The sequence below is a fragment of the Ornithodoros turicata genome, chromosome 2, assembly GCF_037126465.1.
Source record: "Ornithodoros turicata isolate Travis chromosome 2, ASM3712646v1, whole genome shotgun sequence".
NCBI classification, from domain to species: domain Eukaryota; kingdom Metazoa; phylum Arthropoda; class Arachnida; order Ixodida; family Argasidae; genus Ornithodoros; species Ornithodoros turicata.
In genome coordinates, this window is record NC_088202.1 from 7,999,659 (window position 1) to 8,015,970 (window position 16,312).

Consider the following 16,312-nt stretch of genomic DNA (forward strand, 5'->3'; position numbering starts at 1 on the left):
AGGAATTATTTCCGTTGGTGGGCACTAATAAATAAATACAAACAAACAGACACGAACAAATAAACAAATAAATAAATAGCACGCTGAAGGCCAACCAGTGCACAGAATGGTGCCTTTATCACTAGAGCCCGGATTGCTAGGCAAATGCCTATTTTTTTCGTGTGATCCTAATATTGCCTCTTCAATACAGGAGCACGAGTTGGGTGCTGGGGAACCCGGCCCTGTACCATCTTAATAGTGCCTATAAATACCTATTCAGACGTTGGTGCCTATTTTGGTGTACGTGCCTAAAACTTTGATTAAACATCGAAGAATGTCTATAACAGCCCTTAAGAAATGGCGACACTTCGTTGTGCAGGCGAAATTGACATTGGTCACCTCCCCATTTTGAAACCATCGGTATCGCTTCGAAGAACCGATTATCTCAAGTGTACTGGAAACTAAGCTGGGAATTGAAAATCGGTTACTCAGTATACTCGTTCTTCTCTTTTCCAGAATTGTGTTGTTGTTGGGTGGGTCGCTATTACAAAATATAGGCACGTTTCGTAACGGTTTTGTCGAAACTTTCAGCGTTATTATGCGCTTACATCTAAAACAGCTTTTTGGTTTCCATCTGTTTCCTTTTTTTATAACTAATTTGACACACGGAAAAGATGCTGGGGAGGGGATGTGACGTACGAAGGTAGGAACAATCCCTGCAGTTTGGCAACCTTTGGGTATGCTGCCCCTTTTCGTGCAGCCGGCGCCAGCAAGGCACACGAGCGAACATGATGAGCCCATATTTGCTAGCTGCTGCGAGCCTTGTGGTAACGCCGAAAACGAAATCAAGAAGTCGAGACTTAAAAAATTCAAATTAAGAAACTTGTTACTAAAGCTTTCGATGCTACTAGCCCATCTCGCATATCGCCAGTATGTTGGCCGCAACAAGTCCTTCTGAAGTCTCATGGAACGGTGGCAATCGCTAGAAGCCTTGTGACCGTACTATCACAGTAAATCATTTTACACCTTTATTTGCTCAAAAAAGGTGTATTCTTATAAAAAAAACACCGTTTTTATACCGCAAAGGGTGCAAGAAGAGCATTACAAAAGGTGTAATATCGACATACACCACGTTTCATCTAATGTCAGTCATTAAGGGTGTAAAGTGGGGCGTTGAAACAGGTGTTTACGTCGAAATACACCTTTTTGACACCCAGTTTGAATTGGGAATATGGTGTTAAAAATTGTGTTTTAATTCGCGAGAGAAAAATTATGCTGGTTTCACAGCTCCTCTCAGCAAGTAATCACATTATAGAAGATAACCTGAGTTGAAAACATAGTATTTGAGAGGGAAGGATATTAGGAATTTAGCTGGTATCTTTGACTCGTTGCAAGCGTGGGTGTTAATTGCAAAAACGCATTCCCGTCACCGTTACAAACATTTCCCGCCCCAATACATGTAACGAACGTGCTCAACAAATTGTATTTCAGTATATGATCCATCTGACACGCCAATATAGGCCACTGTGGGTGCCCGAGGTCTCTTCAAACCTCGGTACTCACGTTGGTCCCGCAGTGTTGCCAAGCTAACGAGGCGTGCCTGCGACGCATTGCGCTCCGGTTTACGTTCAACGCTGGAACCACAGCTGGAAGTCTGCCATATTCAGGGCAAGAACGTCGAACTCGGCACGCTGCCGCGAAAGCTTGTATTAGACTAGCTATTTGAGAGGGAATATTTGTCAGAAAACAATTCTGTCATAAAAAGTGTTTTCAATAGAATACTCCCGTTTTAAGGGTGTTTTTGTTGTTAAACGCTCGTATAAGAGTGTTTTAAAAAACACCCATCATTTGAGTGTAAAGGCAACACCAAAAAGGTGTGCGCCATGGGACAAGCCATTTACACCAAAACAGTATACTGTGTAGGATGGATAAGTTTTGCATTTCGAGCAGCAAAAAGATGAAACAGACAGACACAACTCCAATTTAACGTATTGTTCTTGTGGATAGAGCTGATTTTCTCACTTTGTTTTTGCATTTTCGGTACTGCATATGAAAAAATAGGTCAAGTTTAGTTCCTATGTGCCTAAATAAGGATTTTTAGCACCTTTTATATGCGCCTAAAACAAGTTTTTTCGTGCATAAAAACCCGAGCTCTATTTATCACTACTCATTTGTGGAAAGCGCGGGGCGTACGGACACTTACCTTAACTGCATGAGTGTCTCGAAAAGGTGTACACCTCCCGTTTTCAAGTACTATGCGAGTAAGCTCTGTTTTTAGAGTGTGATGAGGGCTCTGTTTTTAGAGTGTGATGAGGCCAGGACATAAGTCTTTACTTTAAGTGTCGTATCTCTTTTAAAGGCTTACAAATATTTTGCAGTTATGTCTTCTGTGGCATCGTCGGAAGTGTCTTCTGTTTCTACTGGACAGCCAGAGGGTAAGTTCTTAGTATAGTCATGTGAATCGGAATACGATTTGGGGTACACCCCACCCGATAATGCATAAATGCCACAAAGTGAGATTTTATTGCCTATTTTGCCATAAAAGCCACAGATCTTTTATCGCGATTAATGACTAGGAGGACATCCGATGATGTCACCCGTTTTGGGTTCGTCGTTTCGTTCGTAAGAGCGATAAAGGAATCAGTTTCAGCCGGGCAGGATACGTCGTATACATGTGAACCAGTGGCGTGTTTGGAGGGGAACAATGTGATTAGGATAACAGGAGGGGAACAGAATCATTCACAGTACCCCTTATAAGGGGTACTGTGAATGATTCTTTCACGCTTTTGATTAGCAGGAGGCATGAACAAACAAACATTTGTTTTTCATTCAGCAAGCCAACGCTTTTCTCACGGCGGAATCGAACTTGAAGCAAACGAAGTAATACCCCTGTCACACGGACAGCCATCAATTATGATTGAAACCAGTGACTATTGAACATTCACGAGCGCCATCAAGCGTGTAATGTGTCAATCTGTCATGAGGTTCCAGTGCTCCCTGATGGGTTGGCACGCGAGATGGCGCTATGCGATTGTTCACTAATCGAAATGCTGTAGAAGTGCGGCTGTCGTAAAGAGTATAGAGCATGAGATAAACTGATGTTCTGAGGCTGGAACAACATAGAAGGGACAGATACAAACAAAGCCTCAAATTGCCTAAGAAATCAACGATGAAAGATGAAAGTCACTGAAAAGGTTAGCCAGCTGTAGGGATCGAACCCACATCTTCTGGATTGCCGGTCCAGGGCTCTACCAATTGAGCTAAGCTAACACGCCTCTCCAGTGACTTTCGGGGTGCGTCATCTGAAGGGACGACAAACCAGCCACTCACTCTCACTCACCCTCCTTTCACTCTTACATTTTTGCTCACTCATACACACATTCATACGACGGAAATCGACGCAAGCGGCACCTGTTGAACAAGAGATAAACTGATGTTCTGAGGCTGGAACAACATAGAAGGGACAGATACAAACAAAGCCTCAAATTGCCTAAGAAATCAACGATGAAAGATGAAAGTCACTGAAAAGGTTAGCCAGCTGTAGGGATCGAACCCACATCTTCTGGATTGCCGGTCCAGGGCTCTACCAATTGAGCTAAGCTAACACGCCTCTCCAGCGACTTTCGGGGTGCGTCATCTGAAGGGACGACAAACCAGCCACTCACTCTCCCTCCTTTCACTCTTACATTTTTGCTCACTCATACACACATTCATACGACGGAAATCGACGCAAGCGGCACCTGTTGAACAAGAGATAAACTGATGTTCTGAGGCTGGAACAACATAGAAGGGACAGATACAAACAAAGCCTCAAATTGCCTAAGAAATCAACGATGAAAGATGAAAGTCACTGAAAAGGTTAGCCAGCTGTAGGGATCGAACCCACATCTTCTGGATTGCCGGTCCAGGGCTCTACCAATTGAGCTAAGCTAACACGCCTCTCCAGCGACTTTCGGGGTGCGTCATCTGAAGGGACGACAAACCAGCCACTCACTCTCCCTCCTTTCACTCTTACATTTTTGCTCACTCATACACACATTCATACGACGGAAATCGACGCAAGCGGCACCTGTTGAACAAGAGATAAACTGATGTTCTGAGGCTGGAACAACATAGAAGGGACAGATACAAACAAAGCCTCAAATTGCCTAAGAAATCAACGATGAAAGATGAAAGTCACTGAAAAGGTTAGCCAGCTGTAGGGATCGAACCCACATCTTCTGGATTGCCGGTCCAGGGCTCTACCAATTGAGCTAAGCTAACACGCCTCTCCAGCGACTTTCGGGGTGCGTCATCTGAAGGGACGACAAACCAGCCACTCACTCTCACTCACCCTCCTTTCACTCTTACATTTTTGCTCACTCATACACACATTCATACGACGGAAATCGACGCAAGCGGCACCTGTTGAACAAGAGATAAACTGATGTTCTGAGGCTGGAACAACATAGAAGGGACAGATACAAACAAAGCCTCAAATTGCCTAAGAAATCAACGATGAAAGATGGAAGTCACTGAAAAGGTTAGCCAGCTGTAGGGATCGAACCCACATCTTCTGGATTGCCGGTCCAGGGCTCTACCAATTGAGCTAAGCTAACACCCGAAAGCACCCCGAAAGTCGCTGGAGAGGCGTGTTAGCTTAGCTCAATTGGTAGAGCCCTGGACCGGCAATCCAGAAGATGTGGGTTCGATCCCTACAGCTGGCTAACCTTTTCAGTGACTTTCATCTTTCATCGTTGATTTCTTAGACAATTTGAGGCTTTGTTTGTATCTGTCCCTTCTATGTTGTTCCAGCCTCAGAACATCAGTTTATCTCTTGTTCAACAGGTGCCGCTTGCGTCGATTTCCGTCGTATGAATGTGTGTATGAGTGAGCAAAAATGTAAGAGTGAAAGGAGGGTGAGTGAGAGTGAGTGGCTGGTTTGTCGTCCCTTCAGATGACGCACCCCGAAAGTCGCTGGAGAGGCGTATTAGCTTAGCTCAATTGGTAGAGCCTTGGACCGGCAATCCAGAAGATGTGGGTTCGATCCCTACAGCTGGCTAACCTTTTCAGTGACTTTCATCTTTCATTTAGAGTATAGAGCATGTTCCACTCCGGCGCAAAGCACGCACACCGGCTCCAGAGAACGGTGGTCCACGCCGCAAGTGTCCTTGCGTCCAAGAAAAGCGCAAAGCGCCTTGCGTACTGCAGTCAAGTTCTGTTGCGCACGTTCGGTCATCGGCGTTTCGCGGTAGTATAAACAAGCCTGAATAGTCAAAGGCGAGAGGAGGAACGTGGAACTGGGGTTACGATGGTGTTCGACAAAACTTTAGAGATCCTTTAAAAGAGCAGTGAGGTGACGCGTGGCTCAAAACCCTGTCCAGTTCGTCAAGCTGTTGGAGCCACCAATACAATCGGAGAAAGAAGCCGGAATCCTCGACTATTTTTGTGTGTGTGGTTGTGTTCTCAGCTCATGCGCCGCTTGCAGAGCTCGAAGCAGAGCTAACTGAAAAATACAGGGAAATAGGGTTTCGACTGTCCGTCTTGTGCTTCGGGGGTGTCTGCCGTCCCATGAGCTGTTTATTCGGCATTATGTAAAGGTGTATTGTTGGATTGACGACAACGACAGCAGGAGTAAAAACCTGCACCTTCACCCGCGCCGCTTGTGCGCGCACACTATTCTTATTAGTAAAGGTCATGTACATTTCGATGTGTAGTCTCTTCCATGTTTACTGCGCTCAACAGGTTATGGGCCCAGAAGACTACTGGGTATTGGACGGATAGGGCGGGCTGCCTTGGATCAAAGATGGTGGAGTTTGCAGAAGCCAAGTTTGCAGCAGCGAAGCTGACCGACGCGAACTACCAGGCATGGAAATTCTAAGTCAATATGCTACTGATACGGGAAGGAACTTGGGCGTACGTGGAGGAAGCGGTTCCGCGGGCTGCCTTGGATCAAAGATGGTGGAGTTTGCAGAAGTCAAGTTTGCAGTAGCGAAGCTCACCGACGCGAACTACCAGGCATGGAAATTCTAAGTCAAGATGCTACTGATACAGGAAGGAACTTGGGCGTACGTGGAGGAAGCGGTTCCGGAACACCTGATGGCGTCCCGGAATGCAGATGACATGAAGCCAGAGTAGAATCTGTGTGAGTAATGAGGATAGCCAAATTGCACACTTCTGCAAGTGCACAACTGCACGAGAGATGTGGGAAGAGCTCCGGAAGGGACACGAGCTGGCAAACCTCAGTGACAAGCTCTACCTACTGAAGAAGCTATATAAACCACGTCTTGGTCCAGAGGAAGACATGCATACTTACGTCCGACACACCTTGGAATTGGTGGAACGGCTCAGTTGGATTGGACAGGAGACTGCGGATTCCCACCTAGGCGAGAAAATGAGCTGGGAAGTCAACTCGTAACCAGTTCGTTCCCAGTTTGTACCAACTGGTGGTAAACTGGAACCAACTGGCACCAAACTGGTGATCAACTGGACACTGGTGGCAAATGGCAACTGAGTCGAGACTGTGACCGCTTAGAAGCCAGTTGGGCCAGCTGGTACCAGTTGTGACTGGGGCCGGCCATAAACTAGTTGGGCCAACTGGTTTCTAAGTACTGCCAGTGACCAGTGTACTTTGGCTTCCAGTGTACCCCGTGAAAGTCCAGTATAACCAGTGACCAGTATGACCTGGTTTCCAGTGTTGCCAGTCTGATTTACAGTCTTTTCCAGTCTGACCAGTGCCATTTCCAGTTTAAATCTTACTGTTTTTTTCAACTGGGAACTGGTCCCAGTCTCAACTCGGATCGGTTGCAACTGGGACAGGGTGAACTGCATTATCGAACAGGGACCAGATGTCCCAATTGGTACAAATTAAGCTGAGACTAGTTGAAGTGGTTCCACTTGAACTGGACCCTGTTCGATAACACAGTTAAACTGGTACGGCTTGGGACAAAACTTTACGGAACACCGGGGTGTCGCATTTCTTAATTGGAGCGACACATTGGCAGCAAGCAGGAGCGGACACACATACTGAGAGATGGGTAGAATAGCCTGTCACCCATTTCTTATTCAATCTCTTCCGTATAGCTATCAGGAGGCTGCTCCAATAAAGAAATATGCCAGTGGCGTCTTCCGTAAACTTTTGTCCCAAGCTGTACCAGTTCAAAAACTTTTCGCCTGGGCACGTAGTTGCTTTGGTCGTTAGTGGTCTTTTGCGAACTACGAGCCACTCGTGACGGCTCTTGATGGTCGTCGGAATGAAGAGCTAACGCTCGAATACGTTAAAGGCAAGCTTGCAGACGTGTATAAAAGAAAGCCGGATACCTTGCTAGGGCCATCTTATCTTGAAATGGCGCTGCGAATCAAAGCGCGTGCTCCATGGGCTGGCAGGGAGTGCTATTATTGTAAGAAGTTGGGTCATGTCAAGAGAAACCGTCCCACACGGAGAAACGGGAAAGGGTCGTCTCCCAAACAGTCCACTAGCCAAAGGGCTAGAGTTTCTGCGTCGTCGTTTTCTGACGTTGCTTTTCGACTAGGGGCTGCTTCTACAAGGACCACATGGTGTACTAAAGGACAACGGAAGCGAAATATGTCAGTTGCAAGAAAGGATGCGAACGAGGTGTAAACCTTACGTAGAACCATGGTGCCACTAGTATTTTGTGAGTACGGTGTACGGATAGGCATATTTTTGACGTCTACGAGCCCGCTGTGCCACCCTCCCGACATGATCGCACATGGAGCACGCCCGCTGCCGCAAACCATTGCGGGAGAATCTGAGGAGCGCATGATGTCAAATATCCCTCGAGCTCCATGTGCGGCTGCCAGGTGAACTGGATGAACACGGCAAATTCCGAACAACGCCTCGAGATGTTCGATTCAGAGATCTCGTGGAAGTGTGAAGGCGACATATCCGATAAGAGATGGGTTCGTATACCTACGTTTCTTCTTCTTTTTTCCCCACAGCGGGAAGCAGACGTACGCCGAAACGCCAAGTGGACGTAAAGATTTGTGCCTTTCGTTTCCGTGAAAATACAGAAGGGGCCACTCCATCTTTCAGCCTGATGTACTTCGTTGACAAGCCAAAGCTAATGAGCACCTCCGGATTCATTTGGAGCCATTCGTCAACAATATGTCTGCGCACAACTTGTCTTGCTTCACCTGTCTCCAAGTAGGCATAAACGGATTCGCGGAGAGAATAAGTTTCCTGCTTTTCGGAAAGAATTGAAATATGACAGTCATCAGAAAAGTTAGACATCGGTGGAATTTTAGCTACGCATCTCTCGATTGCCAGTCGAGCGCCAATGGTCAATACTGCCACGGAAACAACCACAGACTAGTAGAGCGTGTTTGTTCCGAAACATATCCTGGCCGAACGCGAGGTAAGATAGCCAGCAATGTAAGCAGCAAGGCTCTGATCCCTGGAGAGAATGAGGTCACCTTCCTTCGGAAGGATTTTGGGGGCCAGCCTGGGTAGTGTTTTCTTTGTAATAAACGTCAGTCCATGTTTGATGCAGTGTTTGTCCTTTCTATCCGTGTGTCGTTCGTCAAAGGAACACTCTGTCCTCGCGTTGCCGAAAGGAAGTCGGCAACATGCTGTAGGACAGCCAGGAAACACTTCACAAGCATGTACAAGATTTCTTGTAGCAAAAATCAACCTCCGATCGCAAAACAACCGCAAAATGAAAGTCAGGAACTCCAACACGAGGGGCAACGTGCGTCAATTCCGTGGTCTGCTACGGCGGCGCGGCCACGCGCACCAGAGGCTCAGAGTGCTCCGCGGCCGAATTTTATATCTCGATTATGGCGGCATTTCAACTAATGTACGTAAATCTAAGTCGAATTACGAATTGTTTTGGCACACAGCGCAATATGAGGTAAACAGCTTTGCAGGGTTCCACTGGTTCCGCGATAAGTAAACAGTGCAGCAGCTGCGAACTCATTCGTGAACCAACCTCTGTGCGATGTTGTGACTGGAATTCGTCGTCTGTGTTTTGTGAGCACGTACAATTTGTATCAAGTTGCGTCTGCGTTAGCCCCTTTACAGCACTTGGCCATTCTAGGGTCAATTATCTTAGGAAATTCACTGACGTTTCGACAGCCATTTTAGCAAGAAAATGCCGACAGCGTTTTATTCTTGCAGAAAAAATCGTGCTATATTTGAGAAACCGCATACTGCTATGGGACAAATTTTACGTACGATTTATCAATGCGCAACACCGTCGACGATGGTATGGAACGACGAGCGACGTAAAACGAAATACAAATCGCATTTTAAACTTTTTGTGGCATTCTGTGCATTTTCCAGAAGCTTAATCTTTGAATCACACACTCCCATGTCACGCTGCGTTGCGTGGCACGCCACAAACTACTACATTTCATGTCTAACATCTGGATATTGTTTGTAATGAGCACCGTAGCACAAAAACATGCACACGAAAGCTCCAGAAGCCATGTGGTTGCACACTATGCAGACGCAAAAGAAGTACCAGAGCGCATATTGCCACTTAGAAATGGTGTTTTTAGAAATGTGTGGTCTGAAGAGTTAGGGCATAGCATAGATGCTAGAAATCAAATTAGTGGGTGCACCGTATCCTTCTGTAGAGTGCTGTTTCAATTAAGAACTCGCCCATGGGGTGTAAAAGTGTTCGAGGCAATTACGTGACTTGTCGTCCTGGGTGACATCCCTGGAATTAATTCCGTACTCAGGAATTATTGCGCAAATCACTTTGTATTTAATATTTATATTGTTGGACATGATAAGCAATATGTAAGTTGCAACCCTGCCTGCAGCATCCTCGACTTCCTCTTGCCTTTACAGTTAGAGACACGTTACCAAACAATTCGCAAAATGCAGTCTTACAGGGGCTGCGTAACTTGAGTTCTGAATTTATAAAATTTATAAAAAGTAAGTGTATAATAATGGGTAGAAATCCAGCGAACCGGTGGAGATGTAGGAAGTGAGTTGCCTCAGGACAGGAGCCGCCGATATTTCGAACAGGGACTGTTCTCCTTCTGGGCAGGGTATTTAAAGGGTTAGGTGTGACGTGTTAAAGGTTCATGAGAATTGTGGGTCAACAGCCCGGAGGGAAGAAAGGGTCCGAACGGGCCTCTATACGGCCGCAGTGAATGGCCGCTTTGTTAGAGTGAGGAGGGGATTATGTGAACGTAGTGATCTTGGCTCTAAACCGTTTACAGAAAAAATGGGAGGTTCACGAACACGTGGACGGAACGGGACAACAGGCAAGAATTGGCAAACAAAGCGAAAGATAAGGACGAAAAAAAAAAAAAAACGAAAGAAATAATACTTTGCTCGCTCTGGAATTTTCCCCATGTAACCACTAACCTCCTTATGTTGCCTAAGCCTGTCTTAAGGTCCTTCGGTGCGTGGAGACATCATCTCGGAGGTTCGGCTTTGTGTGGAAGTTGAAGGTACACTCTTAAAAATGAACTTCACCGCATAGCACGCTCCTAGCCAACCATATACTCGAATGATATCGCTATGTGCCCTGATTTGTTCAAAACGGTAGGCGTACGCCTTTTTTGTGACACTTATGCTGTTCATAATTGTCACAAAAATGGCGTACGCCTCCCGTTTTCAGCAAATCAGGGCAGATAACAATATCATTCGAGATGATGGTTGGCTAGGAGTGTGCTATGCGGTGAAGTTCATTTTTAAGAGTGTAGTTCCGTCGCTGCTCGTGCCTGGCCGTTGGTGTCGTTAGGAGTCGCTGGTGGTGTATCCGTGATCAGCACTATACTGTGTCACTATTATGTGGCGTGGGAGAGGCTGCGACGTGAGGAGTCTTGGAGACTGTCCTTGAGCGGATGTGAACCACGTGTCGTTTCCACACTTGTATACCCCGTTATCCGAAACCAACACCTCCAGGAGACCAAAACGACTAAACATTTCCCGCAGATTGGATAATGTTGCTTCCGTGGACGTAGACTTCATAACTCGTACCTCTGGCCACTTGGAGTGCGCGTCGACTGCTACAAAGAAGTACCTTTACTGGAAGGGGTCTGCGAAGTATATATGTACGCGGGTCCACGGTTTAGTGAGCCAGGCCCACTGGTGAAGCGGTGCCTCTGTTGGGAGCGGTCTTTGTTCTTGACACGCTGCGCATCGTTTCACATGGTCCTCGATGTCCAGGTCTATACGAGGCCACCAGGTGTAGCTCCTAGAAATCTCTTTCATTCTCACAATCCTAGGATGATCCTTGTGAATTTCCTCGAGCACTTTCAGTCGTAGAGACGCCGGAACAACGATGCGCATGCCCCACAATAGACAACCAGAGTTCGTTGAAAATTCCAAGCTCCTGTTCCAATAATGCTTTATTTCTTCACTTGGCTTCTTGTGCGGCCATCTCGTGAGGGTGTAGTTCAAAACCATGCTCAACGTGGGGTCCCTTGCTGTTGCCCGTGCAATATCTGCGCTGGTGATGCGAAACGTGTCCGAACGAGGTGAATAAAAGCTGTCCATGTCGTCCTCCTCTTCGTTTGCAACCGTGGAGGCGGAAGAAAATGGCTGGCGGGAAAGGTTCTACGTTCGCTTCTCCTCGTGGTAGAGCGAGTTGTAGTTGTACGCTGACAGAGTAATAGCCCACATTTGAAGGCGAGCGGCGGCAATACTGGGAATGCCAGTCTTTGGGCCAAAAACGGTTTGAAGCGGTTTATGATCTGTAACGAGAGTAAAGGTACGTCCATAGATGTAGTAGTGAAACTTTCTGATTATATTCACTAAAGCCAGTCCTTCGCGTTCCAATTGGCTGTAGTTCCTCTCGCTTGACGCAAGGGACCGTGACGCAAATGCGACGGGCCTTCTTGTTCCACCCGTTTGAACACTTGACAAAACTTCCTCCAGGCCGTAAGATGATGCATCACACGCTATTTCGAGTGGAAGCTTCGGGTCATAGTGTGTCAGGACAGGCGCGGCGACAAGCATTTTCTTTATCTTTTGAAATGCCTTCTCGCAAGACGGCGACCAAGACCAAGGAACATTCTTGCACAACAGTTTGTTCAACGGATGCATGACGGTGGATAGCTGATCCAGGAATTTCGTGTAGTAAGTTACTAAACCGGCAAATGGTAGCAGCTGTTTCTTATCTGTCGGAGCTGGTACGTTTAGTACTGTTGCCACTTTTTCATTGCTGTCGAGATGCCGTCCTCCTTTATCACGTGTCCCAAGAAACGAAGTTCACGTTTGAAGAACTCGCATTTTCGCGCTTTCGCGGAGATCACCGAGACAGCTGACTGATTCCATGATTCCAGCTGATTCCATGACCAAAGGCACCCCCTCTACGTTAAGTGTGAAACGGTGAAAGTGTGAAGTGTGTGTCGAAGGGCGGGCTCCGATTCGTAGTCTTGTGCCATGGACTGGAATTCTTGTTTGCGTCCACGTTGTCCGTGCTTGGCAGCTGGCTTCCTTGACTTCCCTTGACGAGAGTCCATGCTGGACCTGTTACGGCAAGCACCCTTGATATGACCCGTTTTCTGGCAGTTAAAACATACTACAGTTCTAAAAGGGCATGAAGCACTGGTGTGCTTATTGGAGCTGCAGCGATAGCCTGCTTTTCTTGAATTACGCTTCGCTGGTAACACGTGAATTGCTGGCTGCACAAGGTTACTTGAGTGACACTCCCCGGCATTCTTCGTGGCCATTTACAATGCAGGCGCTTATTCAGTAGCCTTTTTAAAGGTTAACGATTCATCTTCAGTGAAAAGGGCTTTCTGAATATCCATTCGCAATAAACCGCGAACTAGTCGGTCCCGTAATGCCTCTTGTAGATTTGTGCCGAAATTGCAGGTTTCTGCTAACCCCTTCAGCTCGGCTACAAAATCCGCGATACTTTCATTTTCCTGCTGTACCCGCTTGTGAAACTTAGCTCTTTCAGCTACGACTGACGGCTTTGGTGACAGGTGGTCGCGCAAAATGTTTATTCACTTCTTCTAAAGTCTTACTTGTGGGAACGTCGGGAGTAAGCAGGCTCTTTAACCATTTATAAGTCTTCGGACCAATAATGCTTAGAAACGCATCGATCCCGCTGTCCACAGGAATTTGATTCGCCCGAATGAATGCTGTGAGCCTTTCTTCATACGATTCCCAATCAGAGAGCGACTCATCAAACGGCTCAACCTGTCCGATTGCAGCCACTTTCCGTACGGATTCTTGAGGATGTTGAGCAGAATTGGGCTTACCGACGGAATCGCTGTTTTCGCCCTTCTCAGAGCTGGCCGTGAATGCTCCTGCTTGGTAATCCCATTCTCGTCGCCAAGATATGTTGTGTACGCACGCAGGAACAACAACATGACCGAAATGACTTCATTCCGTCCAGGACAGGCATTTAACGAATACACACAAAGAACGCCGAGACGGCAACCAGCAATCGCCTACAAGAACTGAACGCTTAGCCTCGGGAGCAGGTTCCTTAAGATGATACCACCGAGACAAACAAGGTGATAACAGTGTCACGTTTAAACCGTGTTACATCATCGCGATAACTGATATCGCGTTCACCACAATATTTGTGCATTGTTTGGCAAGCAAATGAATATCTTTATTTACATTTTCCACCAATCAACAATGTTGTGACCTGGTGCAAATATTAATGTGAACAAGGAAAGTACTTACAAATTATTCCTATGTGCCCAAATGCAGATATGACAATTCTCTTTTTGTACCTCAGCACAGTACAGTTTCAAAATTAACAAACTGCACAGCATCAGCAATCTTAAAGTATCTCAAGAGGGGAATCACATAAAGCTCCAATAATAGACTGCGTAATCAAAGCTCCAAAAGACAAAGTAGTTCAAGAAAAATCTGAATAATCGATTGTCGTTGTTATATGTACTATATACTATATACAGTTTATGAGTGGAACATGTTACCCCATTGCATTGCCTCCATGTGAGACTAAAACAGGCAGCTTCCCAGGTGGCCCTTTACGTGTTTTTGTATGATCTTTTTTTTTGTGTGTGTTCTTTGCAATAGCAAATATGGCCATAGTGAAACACAAGCAGCCAAGGACAGGATGAGACATCTGCAATGCGATTACTAGATCTCAACTGATATATTTATTAGAAGACTCTGGAATATACACATATATGCTGCTGAGCAAATGACAATTTAACCAGCAGAATAACAGATAAGGAAAAGGGGGTTATATATCTTCCCTCTCTCCTCAGTCTATTTCACAGGCAGTCCTAGTATCATTCTGAGTGTGCCCGTGCGTCCCCTTTGAGATAACGTATCTCGGACAGAAGCAAATCCAATAGCGGACTGCTTACACGTGCAACTGTCTTGGATTTCTCTAATCACTTGTTTAAACGCTGCCTTGAGCTCTGTGTTCTGGAAATTTAGGCAACATCCAGAGCCCCTGCAATGTGTTGCCACGTTTCCCAAGGGCATGAAAAGTCCTTTGCTGCCTCTGTTTCACTATGGCTCTCAGATACAAACTACCCCATTTCAACACAACAGGAAACGCAGATTTGTAAATAGCATATAAAGGATCATAGTGGATACTACATCTTGTGCAACAATGCCAGGAACACAATAAAGAGAGATTTGAAACCACTCTTACGTCGAAGTAGTAGTATTTGTGTGAAGCTACACAATTTCTATCCTGCAAATAATTTAAATAATATGTTTCATCTGCCAGCGTGATGATCCCCTGAAAAACAATTCTCACTTGGCTGGAACTGCCGGTTCCGAAACCTATCCCTGACATGTGTAGCATCAGCGAGGAATACCAAGGGCCGCGGTAGAAAACACAAACACACACAGGCTACGTTCTCACCGTATATGAGCTGCTCTGGCTACTAAGAAGGACATGTTCCAAATTAATATAACATGGCTTGACACGATACGCCGGCAAAAGCTAAGAAATAAAATTAGCAGTTAAATATACAATACATAAACACTTGCTATAACATGACAGTTTCCTTCCTGCATTCATGCGCTACCACTCATCCCACTTAAAGAGTGTACTGAATTTTTTGATAGCATTACACACTCGTTTGACAGAACTTGAACAAGATAAAATAGCACACGATAAAAGTACAGTGAACATAATGTGCAGCTTTCTATTCACGCTTAATGGCCGCAGCAGCAATGCATGAAGGCCACTGCTAAGTTGTGTTGAGGAACACCACTTTCTGTTTGCCATGTCTAAATGAAACGTACCTGACCTGATCCAAAGTAACCGTTCTGAGTCTGGAACACACAAAGAGAAAAACACAACACACGCCGCAACATTAACAGATAGACAAATGAGTTGTGGCGAGCTCCACCTTAGGACACAGTCAACAAGTAATTCACCAAAAGTCAATGAGTGCCTGAAATGTAACATCTCTGACTGATAGCTGGACGGTCCACGTTCAATTCCTGGTGCTAGCACCGACTGTCTTTTTCAGATCTATTTGTTGAAGTTCCCATGTGCTTGAGAACATGGAGGATTCGTCAACCACTGCATCCTCATGTGGTGATGAGGGTTTGTCATCCCAAAGAGACTCCCTTTCTTGCAAGTGTCCTTACAGTTGCTCACCACTCCAGAAAAAAGAAAAAAGAGAAATGATTTAATGACAAGAAATGGATAGTCATGTTTACTTTATAATGATTGTGCACAAAAGAAAGAAGACTCGCACAGAAGGCTGTACTTCTTGAGGTCTAACATCAAGTTACAAAATTCCAGAATATATAAGACATGTTGTAAGGTGGAGAACAAGTAGAGCGAGGGTTGGTACAAATATACAAATAAAAATACAAACATGGTATAATAAAATTAAAGAGGGTACGACGCCATCAGTTTCAAACGGACAAGGGAAGAGTTGTGTAGCATAATACATGAATGACCACGGCGGCCACATAAGTATTTGGCACAAAAGGCATTCACGGGCGACACATTCAGAGAAACAGAGCTACAGTGTCTTGTCAACTCATCCATTGCCGGCTTGAAACTGATGGAGTTGTACCCCCTTTTTATTTTATTATATATGGTTGTATGTTTATTTTTATGTCTGTACCAACCCTCGCTCTCTACCTTACAACATGTTTTATATATTCTGGGATTTTGTAACTTCATGTTAGACATTAACAAGAGCAGCCTTGTGCACGAAAGTCTTGTCTCATTAAAATTTAGATGCTCTCAACAGTCTTCTTTCTGTTGTGAATCTCTATCGCAGGATACCTGCACATTGCTGTTCTACGTACTGTGACTTTGCAGTAAGATTATGGGCTTTGGATAAAAATACCACACAGCACTGCTCAGGTATTTGTGCCTATCGAACAGCATGTATGCAGTAGAGCATGTTGAATATGTTCACTTTCAAGTCTTTATGCCTTGACTACGGCCAAGAAACAGCA

At 45.6% G+C, this 16,312-nt stretch overlaps 1 protein-coding gene across 1 annotated transcript in view; it reads left to right on the plus strand.

Moving 5' to 3' along the window:
- Positions 1 to 16,312, plus strand: part of LOC135383059 (uncharacterized) — a 54,768-nt gene that overhangs the window by 14,108 nt on the left and 24,348 nt on the right. The window contains exon 3 of the mRNA XM_064612690.1: positions 2,358 to 2,414. Coding sequence (XP_064468760.1) covers positions 2,358 to 2,414 — 57 coding nt within the window. The remainder of the gene's footprint in view (positions 1 to 2,357; positions 2,415 to 16,312) is intronic.